This window comes from Ictalurus furcatus, chromosome 5 (assembly GCF_023375685.1).
Source record: "Ictalurus furcatus strain D&B chromosome 5, Billie_1.0, whole genome shotgun sequence".
NCBI lineage: Eukaryota > Metazoa > Chordata > Actinopteri > Siluriformes > Ictaluridae > Ictalurus > Ictalurus furcatus.
This window is the reverse complement of record NC_071259.1, coordinates 11,970,590-11,991,659: the sequence shown is the minus strand read 5'-3', so window position 1 is coordinate 11,991,659 and position 21,070 is coordinate 11,970,590. Positions and strand designations below refer to the sequence as shown.

General features: G+C 38.3%; 1 protein-coding gene across 3 annotated transcripts in view; it reads left to right on the top strand.

The window, feature by feature from the left end:
* ralgps1 (Ral GEF with PH domain and SH3 binding motif 1) overlaps positions 1-21,070 on the top strand; it is a 169,148-nt gene that overhangs the window by 40,987 nt on the left and 107,091 nt on the right. For all 3 annotated transcript variants that reach the window (XM_053624771.1, XM_053624770.1, XM_053624772.1), the window contains exons 5-6: positions 6,847-6,930; positions 10,232-10,321. In XM_053624771.1, the coding sequence (XP_053480746.1) occupies positions 6,847-6,930; positions 10,232-10,321 (174 nt within the window). The remainder of the gene's footprint in view (positions 1-6,846; positions 6,931-10,231; positions 10,322-21,070) is intronic.

Genomic DNA, 21,070 nt, shown 5'->3' with positions numbered 1-21,070 from the left:
CCACACCACAGGATGTTAATTTTACACAGGGATGTGAGTAGATGGAAGGGGTTATGATTTTACACAGCTCACACCACAGGATAATCTTGGAAGATAATAGTTTTAGACCAGCCACAAATTGGGACACGTTCTGCGATCATCGGGAGATTTCATCCTGATTCAATTAGAGTAAGATTAAAATAGATGTGAAATCCCCCCTGTATTTTTTGTAACCTAGTAAATACCTTTTAATTATTATAAAGCTTCACGAAAAGAACAGGCCCAACATGCACTGGAGAGAATTGGTCATGGCTAGGGGGCACAATAGGAGGATATTGCTAAAGTATATTTTGCCTGATTTCCTAAACCTAACAGCCTACATTTTGAGACAAATATCAAGGCTAAGAGTTTTAAATAGATATTCGAGCAGGTTTTCTAACCTTATAACTTCAATATTTGTGCTGCTGCTATGTTACTTTCTTTAATGTGACGTACTATGATCAGTGTTCTTTGCTGACTTCTAGAAAGCACTAGATTTGTTCGTTTTATAGAAGACAGAAGAGTGCTAGAAGACGTGCTTCACTTCAGTTTGAATGTGTTTGGGCTACAGGTCATGAATCAACTTGGGTGGTCTAAAATGGTCGCATTAACAATATTTTTCCAATAAGGATTGAATGCAAAACTGCTAAAACACGTGAAATTTCAGCTTCCAGAAATCATGATTTAAACACTTCTGAATAATTCCATCTTTATTTTATCTGTGTTGCCTGAAGGCCTGCTGGAAAACTGTACCATCTGAGCATTTCCATACTTTATGTGAACCTGAGACTCGATCATGGGGATTTAAACCATAAAATAACCCATAAAGTTGGGACTTTATAGCATTTAAAAAAAATAATAATACAGATCACAGCAAATGGTTTGACAGCAGTGGAGCCATTTGTAATGAGAAGGATATGGAACAGATCAGGCAGATACAGAGATAGTCAGAAAGGTAATGGGTTTCATATTATCCTAATTTGTAACCATGACAATGGACTAGAATTCAAGAGCTCTGGTGGCCAGGATGTTTATTGCAGAGCAATGGTATGACCACATTGAGTCCTTATCAGGGTAAGTCCTCGTCATAGGCAATGCCTAGGGTGCAATTTAGAGAAGGGCTTCATTTTATCCGGTCATCAATACATGTTGACGCTCCTGAGTGTTTCTATGACGTGCCAATGCCACTCTCCTTTCCAGCTGTCAAAAACAAAGCATTGATTATACACATTGTAATGTTGTGCTACACTGCAACTGAGCTTTGCACTGGGACTAGTAATACAACTGCACTGGTTGTCAGACTATTGTAAACATTCATTACTGTAAGTGATCAGATCATGTTCATGATTTTCAAACTTTGAGGTTTAAATTACAGCCACTGCTCCTGCAGAAAGGCTGTAGGCTGAAATGGCCTATATACTGTTATGTGCCTAGACTTCACAATATTGCATGTGGTATCAAGCCTTCTCTGATTAACAAAGAGTGTTGCAAATGACTACTGTGGTGCTGATGTTGCCATGCTTGTTGTAAATTGGAATTTTGGACAGGATGTTTAAGAGCTCTGCCCCTGGCCAAAATTTGGTGTTGGTTACTCCATCCAGTGTGTAGCCATTAAGCTCTACAGAGAGGCAGAGGGCAGACATGCTTCTCCCGGATCTCTTTGACTGGATGCATATACCACATTCTTTAACATGTTTCATCTTTGTATTATAAGCATACTGTTGGCTAGTACAGTGGTTTTCAAAGTGGGGGCTGACAGGGGGAGCCCGGGGGGCCTCAACATTTTAGTGTGAAAAATAAATTCTCACTCTCAGACAACCACAGACACACACACACACACACACACACACACACACACACACACACACACACACACACAAACAATCAATTCCTAATGTATTGTAATGTAAAGATGCAAGATGTAATTATTAATAAAAAAAAGGGGGATATATTCAGAAGTCTGTATTTTTAATGTGTGTTGCAAGACATCTTGCAAAAGGGGGGCCTCGGTCAAATGTTAATGCCATTTGGGGGGCCTTGCCCTGGAAAAGTTTGGGAACCCCTGGGCTAGTATTGGATAGAACAACAATAAGCTTTATGGTGGAACACTTTTTTTTTTAAAGGATTATTCAGATCGTGTTAGGATTATAAAATATTCAATTTTGATTGTCTGTTGATGCATTCCAAAATGTTCTTAGCCTATAAACAAATATTTTAATTTGAAATTTAAATTGGTAGCAAATCTGCTTGTGTGTTTATATGTTTATATATAAGTATCTCACAAAAGTGAGTACACCCCTCACATTTTTGTAAATATTTGATTGTCTTTTAATGTGACAACACTGAAGAAATGACACTTTGCTACAATGCAGAGTAGTGAGTGGGCATGGAGTTCACCAGGGCTTCACAGGTTGCCACTGGAGTCCTCTTCCACTCCTCCATACTCACAGAGCTGGTGGATGTTAGAGACCTTGTGCTCCTCCACCTTCCGTTTGAGGATGCCTCACAGATGCTCAATAGGGTTTAGGTCTGGAGACATGCTTGGCCAGTCCTTCACCCTCAGCTTCTTTAGCAAGGCAATGGTCGTCTTGGAGGTGTGTTTGGGGTTGTTATCATGCTGGAATACTGCCCTCTGGCCCAGTCGCCGAAGGGAGGGGATCATGCTCTGCTTCATTATGTCACAGCACATGTTGGCATTCATGGTTCCCTCAATGAACTGTAGGTCCCCAGTGCCGGCAGCACTCATGCAGCCCCAGACTATGACACTCCCACCACCATGCTTGACTGTAGGCAAGACACACTTGTCTTTGTACTCCTCACCTGGTTGCCGCCACACACGCTTGACACCATCTGAACCAAATAAGTTTATCTTGATCTCATCAGACCACAGGACATGGTTCCATAAATCCATGTCCTTAGTCTGCTTGTCTTCAGCAAACTTTTTGCGGGCTTTCTTGTGCATCATCTTTAGAAGAGGCTTCCTTCTGGGATGACCGCCATGCAGACCAATTTGATGCAGTGTGCGACGTATGGTCTGAGCACTGACAGGCTGACCCCCCCATCCCTTCAACCTCTACAGCAATGTTGGCAGCACTCGTACGTCTAATTCCCAAAGACAACCTCTGGATATGACACTGAGCATGTGCACTCAACTTCTTTGGTCGACCATGGCGAGGCCTGTTCTGAGTGGAACCTGTCCTGTTAAACCGCTGTATGGTCTTGGCTACCATGCTGCAGCTCAGTGTCAGGGTCTTGGCAATCTGCTTATAGCCTAGGCCATATTTATGTAGAGCAACAATTCTTTTTTTTTTTTTTTTTTTTTTTTTTTTTTCCCCCCCAAGATTCTCAGAGTTCTTTCCCATGAGGTGCTATGTTGAACTTCCAGTGACCAGTATGAGGGAGTGTGAGAGCGATAACGCCAAATTTAACACACCTGCTCCCCTTTCACACCTGAGACCTTGTAACACTAACAAGTCACATGACACCGGGGAGGGAAAATGGCTACTTGGGTCCAATTTGGACATTTTCATTTAGGAGTGTACTCACTTTTGTTGCCAGTTTTTTAGACATTATTGGCTGTGTATTGAGTTATTTTGAGGGGACAGCAAATTTACACTGTTACATAAGCTGTACACTCACTACTTTACATTGTATCAAAGTGTCATTACTTCAGTGTTGTCACATGAAAAGATATAATCAAATATTTACAAAAATGTCAGGGTTGTACTCACTTGTGAGATACTCTGTGTGTGTGTGTGTGTGTGTATATATATGTGTGTGTGTGTGATTTTTTATATATATATATATATATATATATATATATATATATATATATATATATATGAATGCGTTTCATAACATTTTTTTTTTTAGTAAATATATTTCCAATGAAGCTATTCACATGACATCAGTATTAACTCATGAAATCCACACACAAAGAAATCCAAACATTAAAGTCCATAAAAAAAGTTGTGTAATAAAGTGGAAAAAAGTACACAGGAAAGAAGTATTGAACACGCTAACTGAAATGTATTTAATACTTAGTGGAGAAGCCTATGTTTGTGATTAATTACTTCATACAGGAAGCATCTTGAAGCTGTAATCTGCCGCAGTATTCAGGTGTGATTTTTGGCCCATTCTTCTAGACATATTGTCTTTTTAAATCTTGTTTATTTGGATTCAAGTCAGGTGATTGACTGGGCCATTCTAACACCTTGATTTTTTTTCTCTGAAACCAATTGAGACCAATTTTCCTTTGCTTGTATACTTTGGATCGTTGTCCTGCTGGAAGGTCCACCCACTTCTCATCCTGGTGGATGGCAGCAGATTTTTCTCAAGTATCTCCCGGTAAAGGGCTCAATTCATCGGTCCTTCAATTATATGAAGGTGTGCCAGTACCATATGATGAAAAACAGCCCCACACCATGATGCTTCCACCTCCAAACTTCACTGTTGGTATAGTGTTTTAAGGGTGATGTGCAGTGCCATTTTTTTACCTCCTTACATGGTGTGTAGTATGACAGCCAAAAAGTTGAATTTTGCTTTTGTCTGACCAGACTACATTCTCCCAGTATTTCATAGGCTTGTCCAAATGAGTTGTAGCAAACTGTAAATGAGCTTTGACATGCCTTTTCTTTAGTAATGAAGTCTTGCATGGTGAGCGTGAGCAGTGGAGTGCGTTGCCTATTGTTTTCTCTGTGACTATGGCACCTGCTGCCTCCAAGTGTTTCTGGATCTCTCTCTGAGTGGTCCTTGCCTCTTGGGCTACTTATATTTCCAGTTTTCTTGAGTTAATACTGATGTCTGGTGAAAATTTCATGTAAATAACCTCATTGGAAATATATTTACTGAAAAATATATTGACTCGTCCAATACTTATTTCCCCCACTGTGTATGTATGTATAATATAAACTGTTGATGTGCACAAAAGTGGTATGGGATTACATTTAGTTTTTTTTAATGGAGAAGGAGTATATTTGTTGTAATAGATGGCATTTGTATATAATATTTAGATATATTATATTTAGGTTAATTATTTATTGCCTCAATGTTCTTAAAATTTTGAGACTGTATGTTTATTAGAATGTCTATTAAATTAAAAGTCTGATAATGAAATATGAAATTTGAGAGTTACCACTGAGTGGTTGGTGTTATGGATAAAAATGACATGAAATAAACATGAGGGAGACCTAGTATGAGTAATATGTAATTTTATTGAAAATTCACAGGACTGGTGGGTGCGTAATCTTGAGGAGAGCGGTAGGGGGAAGAAAATGGGGTGTGTCCTGGGGACATGGGATAGTCAGCAAATGTGAAATAAGGAGACCACTGAGAGTAGGGCGGACTGACAGGTGAGAAGAGGGAAGAATGGTCAGAGCCCAGATCAGAGAAGGTGACATCATCCTCAGACTGAAAGCTGGTGGGAGGGTCTGTCTGTGTAGAGGCGTCAATACACACATTCACGGGGTGGATTCTGTATCTGGGGGGGGGGAACCCTGCATTTCCATTTCCAGAGGGGGTGCTGCGAAGAACATTAAGTAGCACCATGATGTCAGCAGTGAGATGCGCGAGCTGATAGTGAGTGTTCAGATCCAAATCCAGTAAAGGGGAGAAGAAGAAATGACGATGGGCACCTAGACACACAGAAGCGGTATTAGGCAGATATTGACAAATTGGATTCACACTTTAAGATCTTTTAAGAGTAACACACTATGGTTTATTAGTCACAAGGAAGTATAAGAGCTGAGGAGTGCAAGCACACACACACACACACACTCGTACAGTCAAGGGCAGGCATGCAGACATAACACACACACACTCTCTCTCACACACACATAACATTATAACTTTATAAGAATAATAAAAAGGAGTATTAAGATATTATAAGGGTAATATAAAGAGTAGTAGGATATGTAGGATAGTAGAAGGGTAATATAATGATATTATGAAGTAGGAAGTACAGTAAACCATTTTGCAAGCAGTATAACTATATATAAAATAGAGATATAGAGCAATTATGAAAATAAGTTATAAACCAGAAATATAGAAAAATGTAACTTGCTCATAATTCAGATGGTGAAGATTCTTGTCTCGCAAGGAAGGCCTTAATTTTAAGAGAAAACCATGAGGAGCCATTTATAAGGGTAGCTGAGTCAAGCTGCCCCCGCGAGATAATAGTGAGACCAAGGTCTCTCTAAATTGTTTTGTCTCTCTCCACTTTCGAACCTAATGGTATCCAGAAAGTCCACTTTCAAAACATAATGGTAAATTTGATAAGCCTCTTTCAAAACGTAATGGTAATGTAGATGAGCTCTTTTTAACCCTATTGGTATTGATATAATAGTCTTTCTGAAATATATTGGTTATCTACTGTGTAAATACAGTATAAATACTGGAGCTTGAGCTCCAGGTGTCAGATCACTTCTGAGAATTCTCATCGGTGTGGATCTCGTGTGGTGGAACTGAACCAATAAATCTGGACCCTTGCTTCTTCTCACTCACGGCTGGTGTCTTTTTTTTTTTTTCTATCTCCAACTGGGTTCAGAGATGTGAGTATTTTGCTTCTGTGTTGAATTTTAAGTGTTTTTGAGTAATAGGCTAAATTTGGGCCAGCATTGGATATAAAAAGCTTAAACTGCAATATTAGTGTGCAGCACATGATTGGTATGGTATTGATGCAAGAGTAAATACTGATTGTCCTTCAGACACATAGATAATATTATAAGGTTCCCATTCATTCTTGACATAGATAGAGCCATATCATACTAAGTATTAGTCAGTGGCCTAAGAGGATGGAATGTTTTGTTTTTGTGTTTCAAAATGTTTCAGGAGTTGGCCAGCTGTGGATGGAATAAGAAGGAAAAGCACAACCTTGCACCCAACGTGGTGGCCTTCACCCGGAGGTTCAATCAGGTGAGTACTGTGGTTCTGATTAATCTGTGAGGAAGCTTTTTAGGCTTTAAAAATTTGTTGGGCAAAAAAGAGCCTGATTGCCACTGTTAAGTATGGTGGAAAAGCTGTGATTTTGTGGGGCTGTTAATCAGAGACCCTGAAAACCTTATTTGGATACATGGCCTCGTGGATTCCATGAAGTACCAGGAATTTTTATATAAAAACCTGCTTGCTTGCTGCCAACTAACTTCATCTGGATTGTGGTTGCATCTTCCCGTAAGACAATGATTAAAAAAAAAAAAAAACATCCAAGTAAAACAAATCCATGCAAAAATGGTTCAGTGACCACAGAATCCAGCTTTTTGACATGATCTCCTAGTCCCCTGACTTAAACCCTGTTGAAAACTTGTGAGCTGAGCTGAAGAGGAGAGCCCACAAGAGACGACAGAGGACCCTGCAGGATCTGGAGAGATTCCGTATCGAGGAGTGTCTCGGATTCCTTTCTTTGTATACTACAATCTCAAGTATTAAAAGAGGAGACTGTGGTGTCATGTTGTCAAATGGAGGTTGTACAAAACCCTAAATATAAGGGTATCAATAATTGTGACACACATTTTACTAAAATATATAGCATACCAATCATTCTGGCACTATCTAGAAGCAAGACTGGAATAAAAAGAAACCAAGGCTTAGACGTGCAGTATAAATATCATGCCAAACCTCCGTAAGAAGGCAGGTTACAAACAAAGGCTCCCTTTACACCTTGCACTGACATGTTTTTAGTGATCCAGTTAGGATCTGATACTTGTTACCCCGCCAAAATGCCTCCAGGATAAAATTAAAATTTCAGTGGGTATCAGGGGTACTAATGTGTGCCAGGAAAACATTTGTCACATGCACCAAATTCAGATACTTCCATCAGCATGATTCAAAAACCAAGCAACTTCTTTGATACTTCTCACTGCTCCAGCTCTAATGATCCCATGTCCATGGGAGATGCACTTTCTTGTTCATCTCCAAGCTTTTTCTGTAGTCTAATAAAAAAAGAAGTCCAATAAATGGGGCCTTTTTGAGATGACATTCTGCTGCCCAATGTTTATTTTGGATGTGATTGATTGTAGCCCTTCTGGTGGCTTACATGCTTCTTCCACAATTGTTTTGCTTCCACAGGATCAATCACAGGTAGCGCTTTGCTTTTTCAGTCATTTAGCTTGAAATATTGTATAAAAGGCACAGGGTGACTGATTGAATTTATATGCCTGACATACTATAATTCCACATTCACTGTCGGCAAGTAACTAGTTTTGCCCATTCCTTCATTGAAGGTAAGGTTTTTATCTATCTATTTTGATGTTTTAAATTTTATTTGTTTGTCTTTATGGTTTAATTATTGTTCAAGCATTTCTTTCTTTATTTGCTTTTGTTTGTCTTACAGTTTTATTATGTAACCCTTTCTTGTGTGGTTTATGCTATTTATTAGTGGTGTAACTGCATCACGATGCAAAAATGTGACTATGTGCATTGTGGAAATGTGCAGTTCTTTATAATAATTTTATTCAAAATATTCTGAGAATTGAATCATGAGTATATCATTACACCCCTACTATTTGTTACTTTATCTTGGTGCTTTTATTTTGCTTTCTTCTTTGACTTGTACTTACCTTTTTTCTCCTTTATCAAGATGATTTGCGTTACCAATAATTATTATATACTATCAGTATACAAGCATAAATCTGATTATACAGTCCACTTTGGAGCTGGCTTTCAGTGACTCACTTTTACTTTCCACTTCCCACTTTCCAAAAACCATGCCAGTAGATGGATCGGCTATGTTTAATTACCCCTGTGTGTGTGTGTGTGTGTGTGTGTGTGTGTGTGTGTGTGTGTGTGTGTGTGTGCATGGTGCCCTGAAGTGGACTGGCCTCCCATCCAAGCTGTATTCCTGCCTCATGCCTAGTATTCCTGAGATAGGCTCCAGATCAACAGTGACCCTGACCAGGATAATGCAGTTACTGAAGATGGATGAATTAATGCTTTTTGATCACATCCTTGGGCATGTTGGAAAAAGGCCAGCATGCACTGTATATGGAAGTGATTCCAATTTACCAAGAGTGAAATGTCATGGAACATTACTATCAGAAAGCATCATATTTCAAAATGACTTTTTTTTTTTGTCATCCTAGTGCCATGTTTTAATGTGATGCTTTTGTTAAGGCAATTATTTCAAGAATGGTTGTCTCCTAAGAGGTACCTAAAATTTCGGTCTTGCTGCAAGACATGTGTTTCCTACATAGACCATGAGAAGTCAGCATTTTCAGTGTGCCTCTTTTCATCTGTAGGAATGATTGTATTCAAGGCAAATAATGGCATGTATTAATTTTTTTAGAGGGCATACCAGATTTACAATGCTTTCCCTTTAGGGGAACTGCAGTTTGCAGCCTACTTACTCTTAAAAGGTCTCCTACTCTTTGGTGGTGTGTTCTTAAGAGGACTGGGAAATAGCTTTAGGTGAAAGGTTCAGTATGAATGAGAGACACTGGAGCTACAACACATGTTTCAGTTTGAAAGAGTGCTTGGACTGTTTTTCTTTGCAAAATGTTGCATGTTCTTTCTACTTCTGCTAATGCTTATCATAAAGATCATTTGCAACTAACAGAATGAATGAATAAAGTGAAACTGTTATGTCTACTATAGCTTTCCAGAGTTTTCTATTTGTTCACAGTGTGAGCGAATGTTGTTTTTATGGATTCCACCCTTGTGTTTTGAGTCTTTTTGTACTCGTATCTGTATGAGTATAGTTTTTTTGTTTTTTACTAGCTCAAATACAGTGCCCTCCTCTAATATTGGCACCCTTGGTAAATATGAGCAAAGAAGGCTGTGAATAATTCTTTATTGTTTAACCTTTTAATCTTTTGTTCAAAAATGTACTCTGCTCTCATGGATATCACACAATTGCAAACAAAACAAGCTATATATATATATATATATATATATATATATATATATATATATATATATATATATATATATATATATATAAAATGTAAATAAAATCTAAATTGTTCCAGGATTAAGTGCATTTTATGTGAATACAGTATAACATACCCGTTCTGGGTATGTTTAAAATATGTTGTCGAGGATGTTAATGAATAATAAAATGATCAGTTGTTTCAACTATGGGGACACATTTTTGAGTGCAGTTACATTGATTGAATGGAGATACTGTAACATTTTAAAATGACTGAGGTTCTGAACTAGGTGAACCATATTCTTTCTTTTTTAATTAAATTTGTTGTTGTTGTTTTTTTAAATCTTTGTTCAGGTCAGTTTCTGGGTGGTGAGAGAGATACTGACAGCACAGACTCTGAAGATCCGTGCTGAAATTTTGAGCCACTTCATCAAAATTGCAAAGGTGGGATATGATTGTTCTTAGTCATCATTTCATCACCACCTTTTCAAATAAACTTTTATTTCTGTTTTATGTTATGTTATGTAACTTGATTTTTAAAGCACTTTCTATTTGCTTTCTATGCGATTTTCCATGGGCTTAACCCAGTCCAGAATGGAACCAGTCTCAAAATCCTGTGAGCTGAGCCTGTTAGTACCTGACATTTATGGCTGTGTTAACAGCCGTGTGTGGTTACGAGATTAACAAGCTTCTTGGTAGGCACTTGAGGAGCACAGAAAATATGCAGACCTGAGTCTGAGCTTTCTAAACTTTTTGCGTTTGCAAAAAGTGTTGATTTTTAAAAAAATTTTTTTATTAACTTAATGGAGCTCTTCTGATAAGTTTAAATGTCTGAGATTTTGCAATGGTTTGTGTAAACACCTCTAGCTTTTATATACCCCACCTGGGTTGGTACAAAATATCTTTCAAAAAACATGGAAATTAAGAAATAAAGTTTTTAATTCCTAACTTAAACTAGCTCATCTTTCTCTTTACATTGTTTATTGAATTAGAAATACACACACACACACACACACACACACACACACACAAAATACATAAAATTGCTCTGTTTTGTATTTCCATTCAGCTGGTTAGTCATAAAACACTATCTTAAGGCTCCACATGGTGCATTTAAGAGCTGTCATGAGTGTTTTCTTACTCTGAATAATGCCTGGTAGTAAATTCAATTAGAATTTATTAGACCAAAATAGATGTTTTAAACACAAAATAGTATTTACTTTCCATTTTCATGCTCACTCTGCCTCACACAGGATGGCTAGGCAACCACATTCAGTAATTGCATTACCATCTTTCCCCCTGCTACCTCCTGGCATGCTTCAGAGAGCTTGATGTGGCCATGCTAACAAATAGTCTAATGGCCAAAACAGATGAGCAAACCTTAGAAAACTTTTTCAGCAAAAGCCATTCAGAAAGACATGCTGTGTAAACTTAAGAAATGGCAAAAACATTGACATCATCTGTGTGCAAGTAAGCTGGGAAAAAATAAGAGGGTGGAAATGATGACTCCCTGCTGTTATATCCCTGTGAATATCAAAGGGACAAGATCTAAAAACTTTCTTCTTCCAAAACAGGCCAACCACCTGCTATGTAAGATTGAAAAGGGGTTCATTCTTAAACTCTACATATATGCATAAAAGAGGTGTGTGTGTGTGTGTGTGTGCGTGCAGTTTCTGATCATCGAAGATTTGTGCCATATGTCTGTCCATCCATCTAAGTTCTTGTTAGTGGGATAGTTCAAGAACGACTGGTTAAAAGTTTGTCTGGATGGATTTGTATGGAATTACCATTGTACCCAACGGATGAACTGATTAGATTTTTTTATTTGATCCAAACAGGGTCAAGGTCACAGCAAGGTCAAATGTCTGCAATAGCTTTTTCTTCCATAGGTTTCTTCCTGTTTGAAGTATATTTTAAGGGTATTTGAGGCATACAAATGAACAGCAAGAAGGACTAGACTTGTTGGCGGTGGAGGCATTGTAGTTGTGGTCATTGGTGTTGAGGTCTGCTTGACCTTACATGAGAGCACATCGAATTAACAAGATAAGTGGCATTATTTTATTCATTCAATTTAAAATGGAGAATTCAAAACACAATAAAATAGCCTACACCCCCACCCCCACACACACAGCGATTTCATGACCTTGATTTAGCCATTTTCTGGCTTCGTTATGTTGTGTACAAGAGTAACTGCACAACATATAAAAATGCATCGCAAGATTATAGGATATCCTGGATCAAGGTGCATCCTATATATTCCAAGGTGACAAATAATGACATGTAAAACATAGGACTAATCATGCATTAATATATAGGTAATGTACTAGACTCCTATTAGATGTTTTTCAGCACTTGGAATCCTCTCATTCATATGATATCATTAAAAGGGATTTTTCTTATTTTTAAATCGTCCCTTGCTTTTATGTTACATTGGACAGCAAAGGGGAAAAAAAAATACTGGCTGCCTCTTCAGTCTGTATCTCTTGTTTTCAGGTTTAAAGGCAAGTGCTTATGTTTAAAGACAGTAGTCTAAATGCTATTGAAAAACCCTGAGTCTGAATGTGTAACTTTCCCCACGTATATATTGGCATAACTTTTGCACTCAAGTCGCCTGAATAACTCATAATTGAAAAATTCTGCGTGCGCATGTAGATTTCCCCAAGTTATAAGTTACAAAAAAAGTTACTTTCAGTATTGGATACAGCAATTTACAGGATTCAGAATTGTGTTTAAAGATCTTAAGATCTTAACCCTCATTTTGTATTTGTCAGATGTTTTTGCTTCATGATGTGTCTTCAAGGATTTTGTATGTGATTTTGTCAGGTGGTTTGCATTTTCCTCACTTTCACGCACTGTGCGAGTGGCAGCCTGTTGAAGCAGCTAGTCACATAGTTTTTATCTATTGTGCTTTTAATTGCTTAGTTTTTTTTCCCTTCTTGTGCAAATTCCGTTATTTCTTTTGCACTTTATTTTCCAAAGTCATTTCTTGCTCTTTCTCCTGCTCTTTTGCACTTTGATTAACTGTTTACGATGTCTGCTTTGTGTTCGGGTTCCATTTGAGTTGAGGAGATGGTACCAGGGGTGTAGAGTTGGGATCAAGCTAAGGGTAAAGAGGAGGAACTTCAAACCCTAGGAAAAATCATGGGTAACACCTGGTCGTTGGCGAATAAGATTGATGAGCTTTGTGCACTGATAAAGACCCTGTGGGAATACAGAGACTGCTGTATTCTGTGCTTTATGGAGACAGCAGCGCTACCATTCCCAGCTTCAAGATGGTGCGAGCTGAAAGAGACCTTACACTCCTCAATAAAAAAAAAAGGAGAGTGGATTGCTGTTTGTTAATGAAATGTGGTGTAATCCTGGACATGGTACTGTGAAGGAGCATCTCTGTAGCCCGAATATCGAACTGCTTGCTGTGGGAATGCAGCCATACTATCTGCCACAGGAATTCACCTCTGTGATTATAGCGACTGTTTACCTTCTGCCATCAGCTGTGGCAGAAGGTGCATGTGTCATTCATTCGACTGTCGAAGTTTTTAAACAAATATCCCAACGCTTTTGTGACTGGGGATTTCAATCATCTCTGTCTCCTCAGTTCTACACACTTTCCCTGAATTTTTTGACTGCATTGCCAGAGAAAATTAAACACCTGGACCTTTTGTATGCAAATGTAAGGAATGCATATAGTACCACTGCCCTACCAACTACAGCTGGGAGTTGACGATACTCTCACCTACTTGCTTCAGCAAGCACACTCTCACCTTGATAGGGCTGGAGGTGTTGTGAGAATCATGTTCTTTGCTGGTGATGCATAAAGCTGAAAAAGCTAATCAGGAAATCTGGCTCCGTCCTAGGCTGCAAACTGCACACCCTGGAAGTGGTGGTGGAAAAGCGGATGGTGGACGAAATTGAGAGGATCATGGACAATAGCAAACACCCCCTCAATGCCACACTGGCCAAACAAAGGCACTTCTTCTCCACTAGATCATGGTAACTTTTGCTGTAACAAGGAAAGGTTCAAGAAGTCATGTTGCCCACTGCTATTAGACTCTGTAATGAATCAGCAATTTTGTTGGGGAGCTTTGTGGACATTACAGACAATGGACATGTCTACTGATTTTGCATACCCAACTACTACACTGCATATTGCACAAAAATGTTTACATAGGGTATCTGCACTTTTTTTTTGACCACTCTTCCATGTAAAATTATCAGTTGCAAGATGTTTAAGCGTTTTCTTGCATGTACTGCCTGTTTCAAATCCTGCCACAACATTTCAATGGGATTCAAATCCGGGCTTTGATAAGTCCATTAATTGCTTCTTTTTGAGCCATTCTTTGGTGGATTTGCTAGTGTACTTAATGATTTATTATCCTGTTGAAAGGTCCACTTTCGGTTCAACGTCAACTTTTGGTCAGATGGCCACACATTATTTTCAAGCACTCTTTGATATGATGCAGAATTCATACCTTGAATCAATGAATGCATGCTGTCCAGTCCCTGAGGCAGCAAAGCAACCCCAAACCATAACATTCCCACCACCGTGCTTCACAGTTGGCATGAGGTGTTTCACCTGAAAAGCCGTCTTTGGTCTGCACCAAATATGTCTGCTGTTACTGTGGCCAAACAGCTCTATCTTTGATTTGTCTGTCCAGAGCACATTATTCCAAAAGGCCTGGTCTTTGCCTATATGCTCATCTGCAAACTGTAGTCTTGCAAAGGCTTTTTCCTTGCACGCAACCCATGCAGGTCAAATTTGTGCAGTCTCTTTCTGATTGTAGAAGCATGCACTTTGACACCAACAGTTGCAAGAATTACTAGCAGATCCTGTGACAAAATTTTGGGGTTCTTGGAGACTTCTTTTTGCATCAGACAGTCCGTTCAGGGGCTGAATTTGCTGGGATGGCCAGTCCTTGACAAATTGGCAGTCGTTTGAAACCTGCACCATTTGTATATGATTCTTTTTTTAAAGTGGAATGATGTATTTAAAATAATTTGGAGATCTTTTTAAATCCCCTACCAGACTCCTAGGCATCCACAACCTTTTTTCTGAAGGCCTTACAGAACTCTTGAGATCTTGGCATGGTGACACCACATACCTCAATAGCAAAGGTAACACCAGATTCTAGATATGAGATGGGTATAACTAAGACCGGTTCCACTTGCACTCCCCAAATAGGTTCTAATCACTGGCACCCAATCTTGAATTCAAATTATATGGATTTGAAGGTGTGATAAATGTAGGGGTGTACTTACATTTTCCATGTGACTGAGCTGTTTTTTGTTAATTTAAAATGAGAAAAATACTAAAAAATGTCAATTTAATGACATTTTATAGTGTATCAACTTTATTAATAGGCACTGCTTCAAAGAGGATCAAATATTTGCTTGTCCAAAAAATAAATAAATATATATAAATGTATATTAATTACAGTATCTCACAAAAGTGAGTACACCCCTCACATTTTTGTAAATATTTGATTATATCTTTTCATCTGACAAGACTGAAGAAATGACACTTTGCTACAATGTAAAGTAGTGAGTGTACAGCTTGTGTAACAGTGTAAATTTGCTGTCCCCTCAAAATAACTCAACACACAGCCATTAATGTCTAAACCGCTGGCAACAAAAGTGAGTACACCCCTAAGTGAAAATGTCCAAATTGGGCCCAATTAGCCATTTTCCCTCCCCGGTGTCATGTGGCATGTTAGTGTTACAAGGTCTCAGGTGTGAATGGGGAGCAGGTGTGTTAAATTTGGTGTCATCACTCTCACACTCCCTCATACTGGTCACTTGAAGTTCAACATGGCAACTCATGGCAAAGAACTCTCTGAGGATCTGAAAATAAAGAATTGTTGCTCTACATAAATATGGTGTAGGCTATAAGAAGATTGCCAAGACCCTGACACTGAGCTGCAGCATGGTGGCCAAGACCATACAGCGGTTTAACAGGACAGGTTCCACTCAGAACAGGCCTTGCCATGGTCAACCAAAGAAGTTGTGTGCATGTGCTCAGCATCATATCCAGAGGTTGTCTTTGGGAAATAGACGTATGAGTGCTGCCAGCATTGCTGCAGAGGTTGAAGGGATGGGGGGTCAGCCTGTCAGTGCTCAGACCATACGCCACACACTGCATCAAATAGGTCTGCATGGCTGTCATCCCAGAAGGAAGCCTTGTCTAAAGATGATGCACAAGAAAGCCCGCAAACAGTTTGCTGAAGACAAGCAGATTAAGGACATGGATTACTGAAACCATGTCCTGTGGTCTGATGAGATCAAGATAAACTTATTGGTTCAGATGGTGTCAAGCATGTGTGGCAGCAACCAGGTGAGGAGTACAAAGACAAGTGTGTCTTGCCTACAGTCAAGCATGGTGGTGGGAGTGTCATGGTCTGGGGCCGCATGAGTGCTGCCGGCACTGGGGACCTACAGTTTATTGAGGGAACCATGAATGCCAACATGTACTGTGACATACTGAAGCAGAGCATGATCCCCTCCCTTCGGAGACTGGGCCGCAGGGCAGTATTCCAGCATGATAACAACCCCAAACTCGCCTCCAAGATGACCACTGCCTTGCTAAAGAAGCTGAGGGTGAAGGACTGGCCAAGCATGTCTCCAGACCTAAACCCTATTGAGCACCTGTGGAGCATCCTCAAACGGAAGGTGGAGGAGCACAAGGTCTCTAACATCCACCAGCTCCATGATGTTGTCATGGAGGAGTGGAAGAGGACTCCAGTGGCAACATGTGAAGCTCGGGTAAACTCCATGCCCAAGAGGGTTAAGGCAGTGCTGGAAAATAATGGTGGCCACACAAAATATTGACAATTTGGGCCAAATTTGGACATTTTCACTTAGGGGTGTACTCACTTTTGTTGCCAGTGGTTTAGACATTAATGGCTGTGTGTTGAGTTATTTTGAGGGGACAGAAAATTTACACTGTTACACAAGCTGTACGCTCATTACTTTACATTGTAGCAAAGTGTCATTTCTTCAGTCTTGTCACGTGAAAAGATATAATCAAATATTTACAAAAATCTGAGGGTTGTACTCACTTTTCTTAAATTGTGTGCGTGTGTGTGTGTGTGTGTGTGTGTGTGTATATATGTATAATTAGAGATGCACCGATACTAATTTTCTCAGCCGATACTGATAAATGAATAAAATATAAAAATAATTCTGAAAGAAATGCAAATAAAAACTTTATTTTCTCCATTTCAACAAGTTGTTTCACAGTAACTGGTCTCATAAACGGAAAACACATCACTCTAATTGACATTAACACATTAACTAAATTCTGAAGATAAAACTAAGATTTCTTAACTTACTGAATGTTAATAATTCATATTAACATTGACTGAATTCTAAAAAAAAACCTCCTGTTAGGCTCACATTCACTCACCACAAACAAAAGCATTTCTACTTCATCATTGAACATCAAACTAAATGATATATAAACTTTTTTATATATTAATATTAACTGGATATGAAATATACTACTCTACAAATATATTTTTCTATGCAATATATACTTTTTTGTCAACTTCATTTAAATCTTTCAACGGTGTACTGAGGCTTTAATTCAGCGCAAGCAGCTCGGCAAAAAAATTAAAAATTAGACTCGACGCCAAAACTGCTGCTCACTACTGGTGTAAAATTTTAGCAGTGCAGAGATCACAGAGCTTACAAACTGCAGTTTTGTCATCATTCCACTCAAGAGACATCATCTTAACACACAGCACGAAATCGATGCGTCTTCCCGCCCTCTTTTGATTGACCAGATATAACCGGCCTGATTATTGGATGTTTTTAAACTATCGGCTGATGTCCGATAGTGTGAAAAATAGCCTTTTCATCGATGCATCTCTGAAATATATATATATATATATATATATATATATATATATATATATATATATATATATATATATATATATATATATATAAAAATAATAATTGTGTATATGTGTGTGTATGTATGTATGTATGTATAAAATCAGTGCCCTCCACTATCGGCACTCTTGTTAAATAAGAAGGCTGTGAAAAATTCTTTATTGTTTAACTTTTTGGTATTTTGTTCTAAAAATACAAAAAAAAAAAAAAAAACAATTGCCAACACAGGTTTATCCAAAAAGATCTTTTGTTAAATGTAGGTGTGCAGCAATAATTGGCACCCCTATGAATTCATATAAGAAAAATATATTTGAAGTATATTCCCATTGATATTTAAAATTTTTTTTAGTACATCTAGTTGACTAGGAAAAGGAAATTGTTCAACCATGATTTTCTGTTTCACAGGGGTATAAATATGAGGTAACACAGGCCAAATTCCCTTAGTCATTCATAACAATAGGTAAGACCAAGGAATATAGCTGTGATGTGCGGCAAAAGGTTGTTGAGCTTCACAAAATGGGAAGTGGCTATAAGAAAATAACACAAGCTTTGAAAATGTCCATTTCCACCATCGGGGCAATAATTAAGAAGTTCCAGTCAACTGGAAATGTTATGAATCAACCTGGAAAAGGATGTGTGTATATATTGTATCAATGCACTGTGAAGAGGATGGTTCGAGGATCACAGCTGGAGAACTGCAGAAGTTAGTTGTGTCTTTGGGTCAGAAAGTCTCAAAAAATTACAGTCCAAAGTCACCTATATCACTGCAAGTTGTTTGGAAGGGTTTCAAGAACAAAGCATCTCTCTCATCCAAAAACAAACTCGAGCGTCTTCAATTTGCCAGACACTACTGGAACTTCAAATGGGATTGGGTTCTATGGCCTTATGAAACCAAAATAGAGCCTTTTGGCAATAAACACCAGAGGTGGTTTTGGTGCACACAGAGAGGTAGCCATATGGAAAAGGACCTCATGCCCATGGTTAAAGATTGTGGTGGCTCTTTAATGTTTTGGGTCTGTTTTTCTGCCAGAGGACCTGGACATTTTGTTAAGATACATGGTATCATGTACTATCAAATATCAACAGATATTAAATGAAAACCTGACTGCCCCTGCCAGAAAGCTTAAAATTGGCTGTGGTTGGATTTTCCAGCAGGACAATGATCCAAAACAAAATCAACACAAAAATGGTTTACTGATCACAAAATGAAAGTGCTGCTGTGTGTGTGTGTGTGTGTGTGTGTGTGTGTGTGTGTGTGTGTGTGTGTGTGTATGATATACAGTACTGTGCAAACGTCTTAGACATATGCAAAGAAATGCTGTAGAGCAAAGATGCCTTCAAAAGTAATGAAATTAAATGTTTTTCCATTAAAAATAAAATACTATAAGGGGCAGTAAACAGTAGTAAATGAAACAAAGGTAATATTTGGTGTGATGACCCTTTTGCTTTAAACAAACAAAAAAACGTAGTCTCGGGGAGAACTAATGCAATTTTATAAGGAAATGAGATGCACCTTTTACTGAGTATCTTGGAGAACCAGCCACAGTTCTTCTAGAGACTTTGACTGTCGCACTTGCTTCTTATTTTTGCAGCAAAATCCAGCAGCCATCATTTGTCTCTTACAACTTAATATGCTGCTTTCTTAACTGACATACAAACATTTTTCTGTAACATTTAATTTTCTTCTGGAAAACTAATCTTTGGAAATCTAAAATGTTTTTGTACTGACTCAACAATGTAGACATCATAAAATAAAAAAACCTATAACAAAGTTTGTACTAAAAAAATAGGCTGCCTTAGAATTTTTTTTGTGTGTATATAATATATATATATATATATATATATATATATATATATATATATATATATATATATATATATATATATGTATGTGTGTGTGTATATATATGTATGTGTATATGTGTGTGTATGTATAATATAAAATACACACACACACACACACATGGGTATGGTGTGTTTTTTGGGGTAATTTTGTGTCTGTTTTATACCAGATTTAACGGGGCCCTGTATTCTAAGCAGTTCCACTTTCGACTCATTAGTTCCACAGAACATTCTCCCAAAAGGTTTGAGGATCATTAATGTGTCTGAATTTTGGCAAAATTCAGATGACCCTTAATGTTCTTCTGGGTTACATTTGTGCTTGAAAGTTTGTGAACCCTTTAGAATTTTCTTCATTTCTGCATAAATATAACCTAAAACTAGGGATGCACCGAATGTTCGGCAACCGAAACTATTTGGCCGCAAATAGCAAAAAAAAAAAGCATTTTCGGTGTTCGGCCGAATAAGTGAAAAGGCCGAATAAATTTGACCGAACAATGACGTGTTTGATGACGCGCCAAATAGCCTAGCAACCAGAGTGAGATGCGCGAATTTCACGACCTCCACTTCCAGCAGCGATGAGGGGGCGCACGCATGCCCGAACTACGTGCACGAGCGCATGCTCTTCGTATGTTGACAACCGTGACATTGTTTACTGTGGAGACGTGCGTTTAATTGTTTCTGTTCCGGAGTATTCTGTCACGTCGCGAGACGTAAGGGAGTAAAGTACGGAAGCAGGTAAAGACGTATTTATTTAAGGGAACATAACATTAACAACGTATCTAACTATACTATATCTACTATAATACTCCGCGAGGTGTACAGGGACGCGAGCGGTACATATCCCCAATATAATCAGCCGTATAGTACCGAATAGAACCATTTTTTGCACTCTTGTCAATGCACTTTTTTGTTGTAGGCCAGAGACTGTTACATTCTTTCAGCAGTCAGTTAAAGGCCTAACATAGGATATTCAAGGGGGGCTCGAAGATGACCACATAAAAATATTTTTATTTTACCAATTTATTTATTTAAAGTTATATTGTGCCTTGTTGGTAGCCTATACCTGCTGGAATGAAAAAAAATGTTCAGTGTTAAATAAATATTTTGAAATTGTAGTTTTTGTAATTGATTTTTTTTTTCTTTGAAAAGCAAGACAAAATAGTAAAAAGCACATTTTGACTATTTAATTTATGCAATGGTGAAAAAAATGGTAAAATAAATGGGAAAAAACGCGAAAAAACGTGTTCAGTATTCGGCCTTCGGCCAAGTTTTTCATTATATTCGGTTTCGGCGTCGGCCAAGAATTTTCATTTTGGTGCATCCCTTTTGCTTTCGGTGCATTTGCTTTCAGTATCTGGTGTGACCTCCTTGTGCAGCAATAATTATCAGTACTGCACATTGGCTTGGAGGAATTTTAGCCCATTCCTCAGTACAGAACAGCTTTATGTTGTTGGGTTTCCT